At 44.8% G+C, this 19,926-nt stretch overlaps 2 protein-coding genes across 4 annotated transcripts in view; both read right to left on the reverse strand.

The window, feature by feature from the left end:
• Positions 1-1,987: 1,987 nt before the first annotated feature.
• The window catches only part of LOC126078111 (HLA class I histocompatibility antigen, A alpha chain-like), a 598,109-nt gene continuing 580,170 nt past the window's right edge, over positions 1,988-19,926 (reverse strand). Inside the window, exons 1-7 of one of the 3 annotated variants that reach the window (XM_049888227.1) lie at positions 5,440-5,554; positions 4,873-5,142; positions 4,392-4,667; positions 3,476-3,751; positions 3,237-3,341; positions 2,602-2,649; positions 1,988-2,435 (exon numbers count right to left, since the gene is read on the reverse strand). In XM_049888227.1, coding sequence (XP_049744184.1) covers positions 2,431-2,435; positions 2,602-2,649; positions 3,237-3,341; positions 3,476-3,751; positions 4,392-4,667; positions 4,873-5,142; positions 5,440-5,509 — 1,050 coding nt within the window. In that variant the 5' untranslated portion in view covers positions 5,510-5,554 and the 3' untranslated portion in view covers positions 1,988-2,430. Of the gene's footprint in view, positions 2,436-2,601; positions 2,650-3,236; positions 3,342-3,475; positions 3,752-4,391; positions 4,668-4,872; positions 5,143-5,439; positions 5,555-19,926 lie in introns of those variants that run through there. The other 2 variants (XM_049888272.1, XM_049888239.1) reach the window with 2 other exon arrangements.
• Positions 2,656-19,926, reverse strand: part of LOC126078223 (HLA class I histocompatibility antigen, A alpha chain-like) — a 102,475-nt gene continuing 85,204 nt past the window's right edge. The window contains exon 6 of the mRNA XM_049888472.1: positions 2,656-2,951. The gene's annotated coding sequence lies outside the window, so the exon portion shown is untranslated. The remainder of the gene's footprint in view (positions 2,952-19,926) is intronic.

The following is a 19,926-nucleotide window of genomic DNA, read 5'->3' on the forward strand; positions in this document are numbered from 1 at the left end:
GCTATCTGCATAAACAGCTTGCAATCAACTCAATAGGACTGGGTGGTTTACATCCACCCAGTAGGATTGGCTGGATTGGTAGGTGTCTTAGACTGAGTTCTCTCTATATATAGACCTAAAAAAAAAAAAAAAACCTAGAGTGACTTATATCAAGGAAATGGCTCATGAGGGTGTAGAAGCTGTAAGGTCTCAAGTCCATGGGTCAAGAAAAACACTTCTGCTGACTCACATAGCCACAGGGGCTGGCAAACACAAGATCTGCAGGCTGGAGAGTAGGGTTGTTGCTCACAGGCTGTGAAGATCATTGAATCCCAATAACAGCAGGCAAGACCACAGGTAACATGCTAGCTCAAGTCCCAAGAAACAGAAGTCAGACCAAAAGGAGCCAGCTTCGGGATGCAGAATGAGCCCCAGAACCCCTGCCTGAACGTCCACCCAGACTCCATGCAGGTCACACTGCCAAGGAAATTTCCCCTCGACTGATGGACTACTCACAGCAGATCCCATCCTGGGGTTGATCACATATCAACTCTCAACAGGGAAGTGCTCACAACATTATATGACTGCCAAAACACTGAGAATCATGGCCCAGCCAAGCTGACACACATCATAGTGGGCATATGGAAAGCCACACTTGAAATTAAAAAGCACTTTGTCTATAAAAGTAGGCAGTCTTACAGAAGATTGTGGGGGTCCTCATGATCAACAACAGTTTAAAGAAGAGTGTGTCCTTTGGGCCTGTGGTCCTTTAGCTGAGAATTTCCTAGACACCTCCCAAAAGGAGTTATAATGTGGGTAAAGGGCTATAACACTGAGGTGATAACACTGAAGATGGAGAGGAAACAATGGCAGAGCCAGTGACAGAGAGGCCTAGAAGAGGCCCAGGGCAGAACTAGTGGCAAAGGTCCAGTAGGCGCCCAGTGGCAGAGAGAGCAGTCAGGGTAGCAGTAGCAGAATTGGCCTACTGAGCAGATGGGGGCTAAGCTGGCTTGCCTTTGGCAGTGGCAGACTCCCTGGCTGTGCTGAGAACAGTAACCCTAAGGGCCAAGAGGTTGCCCCTGGAGGTTTGGGCATGCACTGTACAGGTTGTTGTTGGTAGGCGATGTTGAGTCGATTTTCGATTCACAGCAACCCCATGTGACAGAGAAGAACTGTCCCTGTAAGATTTTCTAGGCTGTAATTTTTACAGAAGCAGATTGTTGGGTCTTTTTCCCACAGAGCCCCTGAGTGCGTGCAAACCACCAACCTTTTTGTTGGCAGCCAAGTGCTTAACAGTTGAACCACCAGTGCTCCTTCACTATACAGGTGTTGCCTGTAAACAGGTTTGCATCAAGAGCTGTCATAATGCTAGCTTAAGTCTGGTGCTGGCTCAGTGTTAGCCCCAAAGCTGCTGGTTGAGAGACCAATAGCACAGGGGTCCAGGCCCAGCCAAAGAAAGCCACAGAGAGAGAGTGCAGAGAGAGACGGAGAGAGAACAAACACAGTTATGCTACACCTGACCTGAGCTGGCGACACACTTGCTTAGAGAAATACACAGCTGCTAACACCTGATGGCACTGGGTTTGGGTAACACCTGATTTGCAGTATGACCACCCAGTCGCATAAAAATAGACATGGGTATTTTGGGACAAGTAAATGGGCCCCCCTTTTAGACATAAGTGGGTTCCTCTCCTACGATGCTAAATGGGGTACTCGTGTGGATGGAAGGGACCGGTTCACTTCAAGTATGTTCCTATTGTTTTTGGTTTGCTTTGTATAAACAGTAATGACAGCTTTTGATTGCCAACAATTTGTAAAGTTTTTTTGTGTGTACGGCCCAATCAGATTGGACAGCAGAGTCCTTATACTAACAGTCTCATGATTGCTTGGAATTTAGAATACATTCTGCACATATGCAAACGTGTATGTGCACACGTGAGGCACAGGCCTGGTCCACACTCAGCTCCTCAGAGCTTCCTCCTCTCCCCACTTGTGAAAGAATCAGCATAGCAAAGATGCAAATTCTGTAAGTTTCTCAAATCTTCCATTTATTTCCTCTCTTAAATTTTGAGTATTCCCCAGCTTTAATTAACTCATCATCCCCACCTCTCCCAAGAAATTGAAAAAAATTCATATCCAGATTCTAATTTCTATAGGGAAGTGAGAAGTTCCTCAGCTCAGTGCAACACACAGTTACGATAGGGATGGAGAGGTTCTAGCCCTGCCTGGGATGGAACAGGATCATTGATCAGGGAAAGGACACAAATCAGTGTGGGGAGGGGGTCCTACTGGGCAGGGGTGTGCTAGTCTCCCCACATCCTCACATCATCCTGATAGGAACACAGACATATTCAGACACTGGTTGCAGAAAGATAAGTCAGGGGTTCTTCAAGTCACAAAGTGAGATGTGAACAAATCTTGTATCACTCAGTCCCACGCAAGGCAGGAGTCTCACACTACAGAAGAAAAGAATCATTAACAATACAGGTCAGTGTCTATAAGTGTTGATACGCTGAACAGCTCATCACACGCTCAAAATGTCCAAACCCCAAAAGCCACATAACCCAGTCATTTCCCCTCTACCCCAACCCCTCCCCAATGTCAGGCCCTCCAGGGTCACACCTATAGAATCTGTGAGAGACACATCAGAGCCCTGGGCACTGTTACCACCTGGGGAAGAAAAAAAACAGGATCTGGTCAGAGCCCACAGGTGGAGATGAGACTAAAGAAAGAATTATGGGCATGGGGGAGGGGCTAATGGGCTTCTGTCTACAAAGTCCTAAGGGTCTGAACATAGATCCTTCTTTTTCCACCTGTGGGAAGAAAAGGTCCTATGAGAGACCAGGGAGGAGGTAGTGCCATACGTTCTAGAGGAACCAGCTAGTCCTGGACCCCAGGGAAGTTTCCAGAACTGTGACTGCAGACCCAGGACAGGACCCAGAAACAAGAGTAAAGGTGTGTGGGAACTGGACCTACCACCCTCCTGCAGGTCTGTCCTCAGCAGAGACCTTCCCCTCTGACCTGTAGCTGCTGAGAATCAACTCCCATCACCAGAACTATCAACATGAGAGGTTTCTGCTTTATATTTACATGTGCTTTACATAAGAGTAAGTGTTAGCACACAGGGTCCCAGACTGGGTAGGTGTGTGTATGTGGATGGTGTCTTCTGTAGTGAGGCAGGACAGGAGCAAACTCTTACCTGGGGCTTGAAAGCCACCAGTGGGATAAGAAAACTCAGACCCCACCCCCTCCCTTACCTGAGCTCTTCTTTATCCAGATCCCAACTCCAGTGATCACAGCTCCTAGGAGAACCAGGCCAGCAACGATTCCCAGGATGGAAGTGGTGGGCTGAGGAGGCACCTCTAGGAAGGGAAGGAAAGGCAAGGAAAGGAAAGGGAAGAGAAGGGGCCCTGACCTCTAGGTCTCACCCCTGACCCTGCTGGAGGTGCCCAGAAGAGCACCCTGAGAAGAGGCTTCGCCCTTGTCCCCTACTTACTCCATCTCAGTGTGAGGGGCTCAGGCAGCCCCTCGTGCTGCACGCGGCACACATATCTCTGCTCCTCTCCAGCGGGTACCACAAGAGCAGCCCACTTCTGGAAGTTCCCATCCCCCACGGGCCTGGTTTCCACAAGCTCTGTGTCCTGGGTCTGGTCCTCTCCATCTCGTTGCCAGGTCAGTGTGATCTCCGCAGGGTAGAAGCCCAGGGCCCAGCACCTCAGCATGACCACACGGTGAGAGATGGGGTGGTGGGTCACATAAGCCTTTGGGGGATCTGAGTGGAAGGGTCAGAAAACTTAGGAACTTTCCATTGCCTCCATGGGCCACTTGAGCAGGGCTCACATGACCATCCTGAGAATGAACAGGACAACTGGGGTGGGGGATGGAGAGCAAAACCCAAACCCCAGCCTGCACCCAGGGTTGTAGAATAATCTCCTATTCCTTGGAAAGTTCTAGAATTTGAGCGAGCCCAGGATAAGAGGCTCTCAGTCTCTGAGGGGAAGAACAGGTACTTCTGGTCCTGACCAGATAGACTCAGAAAAGCTAGAGTCACACCTTCAAAGAGGTTGAGTGTAGGGCAGAGAACAAGGCCTGAGAGAGCTAGTCTCCTGTCGTTCTCAAGGCCACTGACAGGTTCAATGGGAACTGCCAACCAGTTATTTCAGGAATCGTACCCCCCTCCATCCGCAGAAACTGGAGCCCTTAATTATCCCTGAGACCCTTAGCGGTCCTCTGGGCAAGTCACTCTCTGTTACAGGACCTGGAAACTCGGGTGGACTCCGCTGTCTCCTGACCCATTCGAGGTGGGTATTCTGGCACTGATGCAATTTTTCTCTCCTCCTTGTGTGACACCAGCTGGGGGAACAGTCCCAGCCTGAGAGGAGATCAGGGAGGCACCCCGTGGCCCCTCTTACCTGCTCGCAGCAGCGTCTCCTTCCCTTTCTCCAGGTATCTATGCAGCCATTCCACACAGTCCCCCTCCAGGAAGGCTCTGACGCGCTCCGCCCTACCGGCCTCCTCCCACTCACTCCGGGTGATCTGAGCCGCGGCGTCCGCCGCGATCCAGGAGCGCAGGTCCTCGTTCAGGGCAATGTAATCGATGCCGTCGTAGGCGATCCTCCGGTACCCGCGGAGGAAGCGCCCGTCCGACCTTACCTCGCAGGCAGACAGCCACTGGATGGTGTGAGAACCTGACCGCCCCCGCGGTCGGCCCAGCCAACTTAGCCGTTTCGGCCTAAACTGAAAACTCGAGCGAATCCCCGCAGCTCTTCCCGGGTCGAGGGGCTGGGCGGGTCCCAAGGCCTCAGTGTGAAGTTGGGACCCGGAGATTCAGGGTGACCGGTCTGTGGGGGCGAGGGGACCCGTGAGCTGCAACCCGGGCCCGGCGTCACTCACTGGAGTCGCTCTGGTTGTAGTAGCCGCGCAGGGTCCACAGGTGCACTCGCAAATCCTGTGCAACGCCCTTGGCTCTGCGCGTCAGCTCTTCCCAGTGCTCCTGCTCCACCTCCTCCATCCAAGGCGTCCGCGGCTCCGCTCTGGGATTCGCGGCGTCGCTGTCAAAGCGTCCCAATTGCGTGTCGTCCAGGTAGCCGACTGCGATGACGCGGGGCTCCCCGCCGCCGGGCCGAGACATAGCGGTGAAGAAATGGCTCAGGGAGTGGGAGCCTGGGGGCGGGAGCGGCTGAGACTACCGACCCCCTCTTGGCGCAGCGCCGGGCTCCAGGGACGGTGGAGGCCGGAAGGGGTGAGGACGGGCGGGTGGACCGACAAGGGGCAGCGGGAGGAGCAGGGCCAGGACACAGGGGTGGGACAGGCGGGGGGTGGGGGTGCCCTGGGAGGGGGGGTGCCCTGGGAGGGGGTGGTGGTGACGCAGCTTCCCGGATGGTCCTGAGCTCCCGCTGGGCGGTCCCCTCTCACCTTTTCCCTCCACAGAGGCCATTTCCCTCCCGATCCCGCACTCACCCGCCCGGGTCTGGGTCAGGGACAGTGACCCGGAGAGCAAGAAGAGGAGGATCTGGGAAGCCATCACCATGATCACTAGAGTCTGGGGAGGCTGATTTCCAGTGGGCCCCTGGGGACTTTATAATCCCTAAATGAGGAGACACTGATTGGCTACTGCGGAAACCCAGACACTCAATGGGGAGTGAAAACTGCTGTTGCGTCAGGTGTGTCCAGGCGGAAAGAATGGACACAGGTTGTGAGAGGAAGAAGTGAAACTCTGGGGAGACCAGGCATGGGAATCCCCAGTGCTTGGCTTTCTCACTCCAGTCACAGCCCTCGGGGCCTGAGAGCCATGCCCGGGCACTAGGAGTTTGTCCTGACCCCTCTCCTCAGGTATGGACCACTCTTTGTCACACTGGCTCCCTGAGTCCTACCCTGGGCTGTCAGAGGAAACCTGGGACAGAACCCCAGGCTGGGGCCAGCCCTATTCTTCCTCTTCCATCCTTGGAATGCCTTTCGCTGAACTGGACTCTCCACCTTCCACCTCTTGTTTCTCCCCGGCCACCCCTGGACTTCTGGAGAATAAAATTCACCCCGAAAGAATTTGATTCCAGAGAGTGAGCTCACCTTAGGAATGAAGGTAGAAGGACCAAGGGTCTCCTCTTTAAACCTAGAAGAGGTTGTGCCTGAAGACACCAGAGAGATATTCCCACAGAGACAAGTTTCCTTTTTATTAACAGCAGTGGCTAGCTCAACTTTGATAACCCCAAACCATCAGGAATTTAATCTGTAAGAGAAGGGATTTTGTCTATTCATGTATAAATGTGTCTGAAAGGCTCTGCAGCCAGGCTCACAAAGTTCTGAAGTTTGACTTTCCCAAACAATGTTTCTATGACTCCTGGGTTAGTGTTTATTAAAATTATCTTCATTCCGTAGCTCTGAGTTTGTCTGAGTCCCACACCTGTCTTCAATACAAAGCAGCTCATGAAAGCACAATTTGTTACTGTATATTTTAACCAGAAGAGTGTAGGAAACTTTAACCTCTTCAAAGTTGCAAGTGTTCAACAGTCAAAAATGCCTTCACCAGGGCACACCCATTGACTGTGTTTATGAATTATTAACTTCTAAAGGATATAACAGAAAGGTTGGCACTCGGAGCCCACTCAGGGTCACTGGGGAAGAAAAGACCTGTTGATCTAGTTCCCTTAAGATTTCAGCCAAGAAAACCCTAGGGAGCAGTTCTACTCTAACACACGGGCTTTGGCATGAGTCAGTACAAGACAACAACAAGGGATGTCCGTATTTTATTGGGACACTTGGTACTGTTGTTTTCTTTAACCTGGTTAACATGAGGGGGCAATTGATATTTAGGTAGACCCACAGAATGTATTAAATATCAAATGCAAAGAATACCCAGCTAGATCCTTAGGTATATATATTAATTAAAAATCTATTAAACAATATACTTAAATTTAAGAATTCGACTGCTTAGAATTCTTCTGCTTCTTTCCTCGCCTCCTTGTTCTCCAGGCCTTTTCTCTGTCTCTCTCATACCTCAGGCCCTCTTCTCGCCTTGGTGTCTACCACCCTCTCTTTTTTTCTTTTGTCCCTTTTTTTTTTAATTGAAATTTTGATGTGGATTTACAAAACAAACTAGCTTCTCATTAAATAGGTAGTACACATATTGTTGTATGACATTGGTTCACAACCCCACGACATGTCAACACTCTCCTTTCTCAACCTTGGGTTCCCTATGACCAGCTTTCCTGTTCCCTCCTGCCTTCTAGTACTTGCCCCTGGGCTGATATGTCCCTTCGTCTTCCTTTGTTTTATGGGCCTGTCTAATCTTTGGCTGAAGAGTTAACCTCACGAATGACTTCATTACTGAGCTAAAAGGGTGTTCAGGGGCCAAATTCTCAGGGTTTCTCCAGTATATATAAGACAAAGTCCCATCATCCTTGCTTCTAAGGAGCATTCCTGCTGTACTTCTTTCAAGACACATTTCTTCATTCTTTCAGTAGTCCATGGTAGAGTTAATATTCTTTCCCAGCACCACAACTCAAAGGCATCAGTTGTCGTTTGGTCTTCCTTCTTCACTGTCCAGCTTTCACATGCATCTGAGGCAATTGAAAAACACCACGGCTTGGGTGAAGTGCACCTTAGTCCTCAAAGTGACATCTTTGCTTTTTAACACTTTAAAGAGGTCTTTTGCAGTATATTTGCCCAAAGTAAAGCATCGTTTGATTTCTTGGCTGCTGCTTCCATGGGTGTTGATAGTAGATTCAAGTCAAATGAAATCCTTGATGACTTCAATCTTTATCATGATGTGCCTGTACATAGTAGGCATTTTTGTTGAATGAATGAATGAATAACAAATGTGATTGTAGAAATTTTACTTGCATCACATAAAAATCAAAATGAAAAATAGAAAAACAAAAATTAGGAAAGATTTTATTTTATGCAACCGGTGTGCATGACAGTTGATAACTTCATTCAGTGGAGAAGGTGCTATGTGCTTATCCGTGGCAGAGTTGAGCCTGTGAATTAGTTTTCTACTGCTGCAGAACAAAATACCACAAACTTAGTGACTTAAACACCACCCATTTATTTGTTCACAGGTCTGTAAGTCAGCTCTCCAGGCGTGGTGCGGATGGATTCTTCAGACCAGGGTTTCACAAACTTATGCTCTCGTCTGGAGCTGGGATCTTCCTCCAAGCTCATACAGAGCTGTTGGCAGAAATCTGTTTCTTGCAGTTGTAGTGCTGAGGTTCTCATTTCCTTAGTGGATGTCAGCGAGGAGGCCCTCCCAATCCTAGTGGCCAGAAGCACTCTTGCAATGTGCCCCCTCCATCTTTAAGCTCACAGTCCAAAACCTTCTCACACTGACCCCCTCTCACACTTTGAATCTCTTTGCTCAGGAAGAGCCCAGTCCTTTTAAGGGCTCACCTGATTGCATACTCTCCCTGTCTAAGGCTGACTGATTTGGACCTTAATTACATCTGCCAAATCTCTTCACAGCAGCACCTACATTAATATCTCAATAATTGGAAGAAGGTGAACCCATATTTTTACAAAGATAATGTTCTATGTATGTTTGCCAATGGCATCCCCTCACCCCAGGTATTGTCATAAAAGCGCTATTGGAAACCCTGGTTGCACAGTGGTTAAGAGCTTGGCTGCTAACCAAAGGGTTGGCAGTTTGAATCCACTGGGCGCTTCTCAGAAACTCTGTGGGGCAATTCTACTCTGTCCTATAGGGTCGCTATGAGTTGGAATTGACTCGTCGGCAATGTCTTCGGCTTTTTAAAGGAAAATACCTGGAGGGAGGGAGTACAGTTCGCATACAGACATACAGCAGGCTTATGAAACTATCTCGGGAGGGGTCGCGGAGGGCAGGGTTGGCAAACAAACATAGAATGCTCAGAAAAATATGGTAATCAGAGGGTGGTTATTGGAGGACATCTTGTAATCTGCTTAGCATGCCCTGGCTCTTCCTTTTGTGTTTTATTTGGTTACAATTGAAGTTCAAGTAAATAGTTTGTAGTGAATGGTAATGAAATACAATTTGTCTATGGATTGCCTTTATGTGGCTTTTCTCACCATGATCTTGTAACTCCCACCAAATGATTGGGTGGGACTATGCTAATAAGGTGATTGTGACCCACCAAGGGAGTTAGAAATTTTGCTAATAATGCAAATAAGGTGCATGGCACCTTTGTGGGGTTGCGACCATGCAAGTAAGGTGTATGGAGCCCTATAGAGGGGATTGGTCAGTTTTGCCATCTTGCTAAGCTTCAAATGAGTCATCCCAGAAGCAGAAAAAGGAAACCTCACTACCACTAAGAATGAAGAACTGAGAATGGATCAAGTCCTTTGGACCCAGGGTTCCTACACTGACTCCTAGACCCAGGAGACAGAGGGCTACAACACCAGAGATCGCGCAAGACAGCAAGAAGTGGTGGCAAGCATAACAGAGAACCAGCAGCAGCAGAACCAGGAAACCAGCAGAAGACAGCACAGTAGGGTTCCTGGCCCTCAAAGCGAGAAAGCTGAATGCCTATAGGCTGTCTGAGTGGGGTGCCTCCAAACACTTGTAGGCAGAGCTAGTCTTGCCAACCCACGAAGCTAGAGAGCTCAGCGCCTTCGAGCCAAGGCTTACTGGTGAAGTGGGGTGCCTCTGGGCATTTATCAGTGGAACTAAAGAGTTTTCTAACACTTGCTGGAGCAGGACAGAGGCTGGCCCGCCCAAGAGGCCCAAGGGGCCACGGGCCAGGGAGAGGCCTGCCTGTGGGCAAGACCAAGAAGCTGTTCTGACTGAGGAACTGTATCCTGAGTCTTTCCTGATCCTGAATTGTAACCTGTTACTTGCCTAATAAACCCCCAAATCATGAGTATTGTCTGTAAGTTCTGTGTGGCCATTGCGATGAATTATTGAGCCCAGCAGAGAAGTAGAGAGTGCCGTGGGACAGACGGCTGGTATCAGAATTGGTTAAAAGAGGTCGGAGAGAGGAGGTATGTCTGACTTTTGCCTTATTGGAATCAGCCTTGGGCTTTAGCTGCTCATGGTAATTCTCCTCTCTCCCCATGAAGTTAGAGGATCTCAGACGCCATAGTGCCATTTATATAGTCTACTTAATCATGAAGTTATTCTAAAGTCAAATAATGATATATTTAATATCTTATAATATATTCAGTTCAAACAAAAATGAAAGTACAATAATTTATTCTCTTCTTTGGACCCTGTGTTCATTATCTACTGCAACTAACAAGTTACCCAGAACATAGCCCCTAAACACAACAAACATTTATCATCTCTCACAGTTTCCAGAGATCACGAATCTGGGCATGTTTTACCCGAGTGCTAGAGGCTCAGGGCCTCTCAAGCTGTCCTTTAGGTCTGCATCGTCTGAAGGATTGACTGGGGTTGGGGCATCCGCACTGTGACATGGTTCATTCATATAGCTGTTGGGAGAGGCCTCAGTCCCTCCATGGTTGGCCCCAGGAAGCCTCAGTTCTTGGCCACTGTGACCTTTCCATGGGACTGCTTATGATATAGCAGCTGGCTTCCTTCAGATCAAGTGATCTGAGATAGAGACCAAGATGGAAATCAGTATAATATCTCCCATACTCAGTCACACACCATCACATTGGCCTTGCTCTATTTGTTAGAAGTGATTCATTAAGTTCAATCTACACTTAAGAGGAATGAATTAAGCTCCACCTTTGGAAGGAAAGAGTATCAAAGAATTTGCTCACATATTAAAACCAAAATTATAATTAAGTATTGTTTCAGGATTTTGTAAATCAAATGCTTCTTTTCTCCAATTCTTATTTTTTAATGCTTCACACTTCTCTTTTGGAAAGTATTGATTAAAAGTTTGAAACAGTCAAGGGAGATATCCACATATCTCTCATTTTTCTTGCAAAAGCCTTTATTAATAATATCTTCTTAATTAAATCGCAAAGATGTTGAGAACATAGAGTAGTAGAGCAAATAATTCCAAGACTTGGATGCCATAATAATAATGCCCCCTGTTTTTTTGTACTTTAGGAGGACGTTTACAGCACAAATTAGCTTCTCATTCAAGAATTTATGCACAGATTGTTTTATGACGCTGGCTGCAATCCACACGGTGTGTCAGCACTCTCCCACTTTCAATCCCCGGTTCCCTGTGCCCATTGGTCCAGTTTTGCTGTACCTTCCTTCCTGCTTGTCTTGCTTTTGGACAGGAGTTGCCCATTTGGTTTTGAATACTGGATTGAACTAAGAAGCATGTTCCTCATGCATGTTATTGTTTGTTTTCTAGGCCTGTCTAATCTTTGGCTGGAAAGTGAGCTTCAGGAGTGGCTTCAGATGTGTGTTACCAGGGTTTCTGGGGGCCAAAGTCTCAGGGGTCCCTCCAGTCTCTGTCAGACCAGTAACTCTGGTCTTCTTGTGTGAATTTGCATTTTGTTCTACATTTTTCTCTCACTCTGTCTGAAACCCTGTATTATGATCATTGTCAGAGAATTTGATGTCAGTAGCTGGGCACCATCTAGTTCTTCTGGGCGCAGGCTGGTTGAAGCTGTGGTTCATGTGGTCCTTTAGTCCTTGGGCTAATATTTTCCTTGCGTCCTTGGTTTTCTTCATTCCCCTTTGCTGCAGACAGGATGGGACCAATAGATGCATCTTAGAGGGCAGCTCACTGTTTTTTAAGACCCCATATGCTATTCACCAAAGTAGGATGTAGAATATTTTCTTTAAAAAACAATATTTTCTTTATGAACTGGTTTATGCCAATTGACCTAGATGTCTCCCAAGACCATGGGCCCCAGCCCTCAACCCAGGTAGCTTGATCCCTCAAGGTGTTTGGGTATGTCTAGGAAGCTTCTATGACTTTGTCTTGGTCAAGTTGTCCTGACTTCCCTGTATTGTGTTCTCTTTCCCTTCACCAAAGTTGACACTTTTCTACTATCTAGTTAGTGATATCCCCCCACCACCCCTCCTCTCTGTTGATCATCAAAGATTGTTTTTTTCTGTTTAAAGCTTTTCTTGAGTTTTTGTAATAGTGGTTTCAAACACTATTTGTCCTTTTATGATTGACTTATTTCAGTCAGCATAATGCCCACCAGATTCATCAATGCTGTGAGATGTCTGGTGGATTCATCATTGTACTTTATCATTGCATAGTATTCCATTGTGTGTATGTATCATAATTTGTTTCTCCATTCATCTGTTGATGAGCACTTAGGTTGTTTCCATTTTTTTGCTATTGTGAATAATGCTGCAATGAACATGTGCATGGATAGGTCTATTCGTGTGACAGCTCTTATTTCTCTAGAATATATTCTAGGAGTGGGATTGTTGCAGCCTATAATATTTCTATTTCTAGCTTTTCAAGGAGGCGCCACCTCACTTTCCATAGTGGTTGTACCATTTTACAATCCCACCAGCAGTGCATTAAGAGTTTCAATCTCCCCACAACCTTACCAACTTTTTTGTTTTCAATTAGTGCCAGTATTGTCAGGGTGAGATGGTATCTCATTGTAGTTTTCATTTGCATTTCTCTATTGGTTAATGAATACGAGCATTTCCCCATGTGTCTGTTAGCTGCCTGAATGTCTTCTTTGGTGAAGTGTCTGTTTATATCCTTTGCCCATTTTTAAATTGGATTATTTGTCTTTTTGTTGTTGAGGTGTTGAAGTATTTTGTAGATTTTAGAGATTAGACCCTTGTATGATATCTCAGAGCCAAAATTTTTCCCGTCTGTAGGTTCTCTTTTTACTCTTTTGGTTGTTTTGATGAGCATAAGTGTTTAATTTTTAGGAGTTCCCAGTTGACAAGTTTATCTTCTGGTGTTTGTGCATTATTAATTATGGTTTGTATTATATTTATGCCATGTATTGGGGCCCCTAACGTTGCCCCTGTTTTTTCTTCTATGATCCTTATCTTTTTAGATTTTATATTTAGGTCTTTGTTCCATTCTGTGTGAGTTTTTATGTATGATGTGATGTATGGGTCCTGTTTCATTTTCTTTCTTTTTTTTTTTTTATTGAACTTTAGATGAAGGTGTACAGGACAAACTAGTTTCTCATCGAACAATTAGTACACACATTGTTGTATGGCATTGGTTAACAACTCCAAAATATGTCAACACTCCCCTTTCTTAACCCTGGGTTCCCTATTACTAGCTTTCCTGTTCCTTTCTGCCCTCCAGTCCCCGCCTCAGGCCTGGTGCACCCCTCCAGTCTTGCTTTGTTCCATGGACCTGTTCAATCTTTGGCTGAAAGGTGAACCACAAGACTGGCCTCATTACTGAGCTGAAAGGGTGGCCAGGGGCCATACTTTCAGGGTGTCTCCAGTTCTTGTCAATCCAGGAAGTCTGGTCTTTCTTTTTGAGTTAGAATTTTGTTCTCTGTTTTTCTCCAGCTCTGTTTGGGACACTCTATTGTGATCCCTGTCAGAGCAGTCAATGGTGATAGATGGGCACCATCTAGTTATACCAGACTCAGTCTGGAGAAGGCCATGGTAGATGTGGTCCATTAGTCCTCTGGACTAATCTTTCCCACATGTCTTTAGTTTTCTTCATTCTTCCTTGCTCCTGAAGGGGCGAGACCAGTGGAATATCCTAGATGGCCACTCATAGGCTTTTAAGACCCCAGACACTATTCAACATAATAGAATGCAGAACGTTTTCTTTATAAACTCTGTTACAGCAATTGAGCTAGATGTTCCCTGAGACCATGGTCCTCACAGTCCTCACCAAACACAACTCACGAGAGTAGAATGTAGAACATTTTCTTATACACTCTGTTATGCCAGTTGAGCTAGATGTTCCCTAAGACCGTGGTCCCCACAGCCCTCAGCCCAGCAACTCGGTCCTTCAGGGAGTTTGGATGTGTCTATGGAGCTTCCATGACCTTGCCTTGTACAAATTGTGCTGGCTTCTCCAGTATTGTGTACTGTCTTACCCTTCACTAAACTCTCTACTGCCTATTTAGTGTTTTTCCATCCCTACCCCTCCCCTCCCTCATAACCATGACAGATTTTTTTCTTTTTGTGTGTAAACATTTTCATGAGTTTTTATAGTAATGGCCTCATACAGTAGTTGTCCTTTTGTGACTGACTTATTTCACTCAGTATAATGCCCTCCGTATTCATCCATGTTGTGAAATGCTTGGCAGATTCATCATTGTTCTTCATAGGTATGTAGTACTCCATTGTTTATATGTACCATAGTTTGTTTATCCATTCGTCTGTTGATGAGCACGTTGGTTGTTTCCATCTTTTTGCTACTGTGAATAATGCTGCAGTGTACATGGGTGTGCATATGTGTATTTGTGTGATGGCGCTTATTTCTCTAGGATATATCCCTAGGAATGGGATTGCTGAATCGTATGGTATTTCTATTTCTAACTGCTTAAGGAAGCACCATATTGTTTTCCGTAGCGCTTGGACCATTCTACATTTCCACCAAGAGTGCATAAACGTTCCAATCTCCTCACAACCTTTCCAATACTTGTCATTTTCTCTTTTTTTGATTAGTGCCAGTAATGTCAGGGTGAGATGATATCTCAATGTAGCTTTGATTTGCATTTTTCTGATGTCTAATAATCACCAGCATTTCGTCATGTGTCTGTCAACTGCCAGAATGACTTCTTTGGTGAAGTGTCTCTTAATATCCTTAGCCTATTTTTTAATTGGATTGTCTTTTTGTTGTTGAGATGTTGCAGTATTTTGTAGATTTTAGAGATAAGATCCTTGTTGGTTATGTCATAGCCAAAATTTTTTTCCTAGTCTGTAGATCCTCCTTTTCCTCTTTTGGTGAAGTTTTATTGATGAGCAATGATGTTGAATTTTTAGGATCTCCCAGTAACCCAGTTTATCTTCCGGTGCTAGTGCATTATTAGTTATGGTTTGTATCCTATTTATAGTGAACGTTAGGGCCCCTAGATTGTGTCTATGTTTTCTTCCATAATCTTTATAATTTTAGGTTTTATTTTTAGGTCTTTGATCCAGTTTCAACTGGTTTTTGTGTATGGTGAGGGCTGGGTCCTGTTAAATTTTTTACAGGTGGACCTTCAGTTTTGCCAGCACCAGTTGTTAAAGAGATTGTTTTTTCCCCATTTAATGGACTTTGGACATTTTTCAAAGATCTGCTGACTGTAGGTGGATAGATTTCTGCCTGGGTTGTCAATTCTGTTTCATTGGTCTATGTGTCTGTCTTTGTACCAGCAGCAGGCTGTTCTGACTACCATGGCTGCATAGTAGATTCTAACATCAGGTAGTTTGTTCTTCTTTTTCAATAATGCTTTACTTATTGGGACCCTCTTTCCTTCCTATAGGAGGTTAGTGAGTAGTTTTCCCATTATGTTAAGGAATGCTGCTGGTATTTAGATGGGGTTTTGCATTTTATCTGTAGATGGCTTTGGGTTGAATTGATATTTCGCAATGTTGAGTCTTCCTATCCATGAGCATGGTATGTTTTTCCATTTATGTAGGCCTCCTTTGGTTTCTTTCTGTAGTGTTTTGTAGTTTTCTAATGTATAAGTCCTGTACATCCATGGTCAGATTTATTCCTAAGTATTTCATTTTCTGGGGGTGATTATAAATGGCGTTATTTTCTAGACTTCTTTTTTGAAGTTCTCTTTGTTGGTGTACAGGAATCTAACTGATTTCCGCACATTGATCTTGTATCCTGCTACTCTGCTGAATCTATTACTTCTAGTAGTTTTCTTGTGGAATCTTTGGGGTTCTCTATTTTAATATCATATTATCTGCAAACAGGTATAGTTTTACTACTTCCTTTCCAATTTAAAAAAAAAAAACACTCTTTGCCTTCAAGTTGATTCCGACTCATACGACCCATAGGACACAGTAGAACTGCCCCATAGGGTTTCCAAAGAGCAGTCGGTGGATTTGAACTTTTGGTTCACAGTTGAGCTCTTAACCACTGTGCCACTATCAAGTTTGGATGCCCTTTCTTTTCCTTGCCTTATTGCACTAGCTAGAACTTCCAGCACACTGGTAGACGGGAGTGTCAATAAAGGGCATCCTTGTCTTTTCCTGTTCTCAGGGGGAATGCTTTCAACCTCTGCCCTTTGAGAATGATGTTAGAAGTTGGCTTTGTATAGATGTCGGTTATTATGTTGAGGAATTTCCCTTTTATTCATATTTTGCTGAGAGCTTTTATCAGGAATGGGTGTTGGATTTTATCAAATGCCATTCTTCATTGATTGAGACGATCATGTGATTCTTTTCTTTCAGTTTATTTATGTGCTGTATTACATTGATTGATTTTCTAGTGTTGAACCATTCTTGCATACCTGGTTTGAATCCCACTTGGTCGTGGTGTGTTATTTAGGCACTGAACTCTTGATAGACACCCTGCCAGTATAAGCAGAATTACCATTTGTGTATTTAGATGTGTGTCTATCCTAAGAGTTCCTTCTACCATTTCTGCCTGGGGGCTAAGGTGCATGTCTTTCCCTGAACAATGTGGGATGGTTTTATTTTGAAATTCAGAAAAAAGAGATCCAGGCCAAGGAGTCAATACGAGAAAAAGCTCAGATCACAAAAACACATGACATGTTTGGAGATAGATGGGTGTCTAGGGACGTTAATAATCACTAGCTACTACCCTCTAAAACCACATCAACCAACACTAGGTCTGAGCTGCTACCACATATCAGGAACTGGTCTTCATGGTTTATGTGCTGTAACTCCAAGCATCACCGTCAAGGCCCCGGGATATCAGCATAGGTTGTGAAGTACAGAAACATAGAGGAACTTACCCACGGTTGCCACCATTAGGGGAATGTGGAATCTGAACGTGCATGTTCTTTATTCTGAAGCCCAGAGCAGTGGAACAGATTCTGCAAAGGTTGTTTGGACACAAACTAGGATTTTTAAAAAGTCATTTTTAACTAAAGATTTAAATGATAGTCAACATCTGTGTAAAAATTATTAGGTTTAAACTTGTGTAATAGAATTCATAATTCATTTTCAAAAATGTTTCTATATGCTCAAATATCAATAGGAAATTAAACTCTGCTAGAAAAACAAAGCATATTAACACCACATTCACAGAATCAAGAAATAAATATTTGCAATTAATACTGAAAATAACCAATTTCACTAACTAGAGTGATGGTATATCATTTTCCAGCCCAGTTACCAATATGCAGATTTTTATTACATCCCTACATACACTAGTGAAAATCTGGAATCAATATAAATGTCACTTAGCAAGGATTTGGTTATATGCCTTAGAACATATATTTAGACATAAAATGAAATACTATGTGATTTTAAAGGAAAGATGACATAAATCTGTATGCTTTTAATTGGCAAGCTATCCATGTGGTAGTGTTGTATTAAAAATGATGTATAATTTCTATGATATGGTTTATATGAATATATTTTAATGTAAATACCTTAAAAAGTATATAAACACTAGAAGAATACTTACTGGTAAGTGGAGGGTTGAATTAAGTAAAACAAAACCAAAAAAACAAAACCTGTTGCCATGAGGCCTATTCTGACCCATGGTGACCCCATGTGTTACAGAGAACAGTTTGAAAGGGTTTTCTTGGCTGTAAACTTTACAAAAGCAGCTTGCCAGGCTTTTCTTCCCTGGAGCCACCAGACAGTCTAATTGCCATTTTTGTATCATAACTGAGAATTTCTGGTGTCCACACCATACCTATTAGCAGTTTCCTCCTTGTCATTCAGGGTCCCTGTGTCCAGCCCTGTATGACACATGATGCTTGCACTGAGAGAGTCACAACAACCTGGTTCCTCACATTCTCACCAGCCCTGAAGGGGAGCCGGGACACTGACACCAGAACAGCTGGGTGAATGACTATCAGGGCAGGGACTAGGAATCAAAACGCAAATGGACCCATGAGAGGAGGAGAGTGTAAAATGATACATTGAGTGGTGCTGGGCCCTGGAAAGTCTCCACTCATGGCAAAGAGAAGAGAGAACATCTTTGCCCAGGGAACAAGGAAGCGTGTCTCTGCCCATGTCTCTAGGCGAAGAAGGTGTAGCCTGTAAATCCTGAATCTCCCTCACACTTCTCCAAAGTTACCTGAGGCCATTTGCCAAGGAGGTGTGCCCTGCAGAAAAAGATAAATGGGATATTTCCGGTATGAGATCCTGAAGAATAAAAACACTACCATGGCCCCAGTCTGGTCTAAGCAACAGCAGATTGACACCACTTGGGAACACAGAACTACTAACTGACCCAGCAATCCCAATCCTGGGTACACACCCAAAAGAATGAAGGCAGTCACACAAACAGAAACCTGCACACCAATGTCCATTACAGCACATTTCAGTCCTGGACTCCAGTTCCATATAGTCTGGTTGGGCGTGGGGCCATGCCAAAAATGTGCATTTCTACTAATTTCCCATGTGCTATAATGCTGCAGGTCAGTGGCTCTCACTTAGAGGACAGCTGGCCTGAACTAATCAAAGGAGAGGGAGTGAGTGGAGGCCTGACTCCCAGAAGGACCTGGAAGTGATGCCTGCAGGGCACATCCATGGCTGCCCATAACAGTTCGGCAAGATGATTTGATTGATAGTGTCAGTCAGCCTTTTTCCAGGACCACAGGGCTTACTTGTTGAGTCCATGCACAAAGTGGCTATGGGGTGTCAGGGATACAAAGGTGACAACCTGACAAGTTTTGTGTCTCACCAATTGCCTTCGAGTTGATATCAACTTATAGCTACCCTATAAGACAGAGTAGAACTGTCCCCATCTGGCTTCCAAGGCTGTAATCTTTATGGAAGCCCACTGCCACATCTTTCTGCCATGGAGCAGCTGGTGGGTTTGAACAACCAATTTTTCAGTTAACAGCCGAGCGTTTAACCACTGCTCTACCAGGGCTATTTATGTGTCAAGGAACTTGTACAGGTAGTCCTTGACTTGCGATGGAGTTAAGTTCCTAGGACTCCATTGTAAGCCAGCTCTTTTATTAGTAATATTTTTATAAATCCAATTTATTTGTTTTGGGGGGCTGGAAACATTACATATACACTTACAGATACATTTTAATATATGCATCATAAAACATTATACAAGCCCATAAAAAGCAGATGACATTGGCATACAACTCCAATTACAGAAGCTTGTAGAAGCTCTGTATCATCTGTAAGAGTGTCTGTATGGTCCTTTTACTCACTGTATACTTTGTATGTAGTACATATTACGAACAATAAGAAGTACCAAAAAAAAAAAGATCAGCCATAAGTACAGTTTGTTGTAACTCGAATACATTGTAACTTGGGCACTACTTGTATTTCAGTGATAGAGACAGACAATATATAAACCCATTTATTATAATATTAACAATAACTGCCACGGAGAAAATTCTGCCAGGCTAGAATATTGGTGGTGGAGGGGATGGCACCAGTGATATTTCAGACAGCGTGGTTGGGGAAGGTCTTTCTGAGGATTTGACCTCTGGATATTTGGGCAGAGGGCTGCATAGGTGGGGAGGAGACATGTCAATACCTGGGGAGGTGAGGTGCATTGGGGAAAGCCAGCAGGCACAGATGCCCTGAGACAGGACTGATCATGTTAAGAGGCCAGAGTTCATAGAGATGAGTGAGTTAGGCTGAGAGCGGTGGGTGAGGCCAGAGTAGTCAGAGAGGCCTCATCATCAGGAGATTTTAGGAAATGGTAGGGTTGAGATTTCATTGTGCCTAAGAAGGGAAGTCCCTGTGTGATGCAAAGGGTCAGGGTGTTTGGCTACTAACCAAAAAGTTGGTAGTTCGAGTCCACCAAGAGGAGCCTAGGAAGAAAGACGTAGTGATGTACTTCTGAAAAATCAGTGATTGACAAACCTACAGAGTACATTTCTACTCTGACACGTAAGGGATTGCCATGAGTCAGAGTTGACTTAATGGCAACAGATTACTGGAAGAGGAAGATGCTGGAATTCTATGTGAGTTTTAGTGTTGTGAATATGTTGTAATTCCCATAGAAAAAGATCATGTCCATTATGGGGGTAATGGACAGC

This window comes from Elephas maximus, chromosome 1, assembly GCF_024166365.1.
Source record: "Elephas maximus indicus isolate mEleMax1 chromosome 1, mEleMax1 primary haplotype, whole genome shotgun sequence".
Classification (NCBI taxonomy): Eukaryota; Metazoa; Chordata; class Mammalia; order Proboscidea; family Elephantidae; genus Elephas; species Elephas maximus.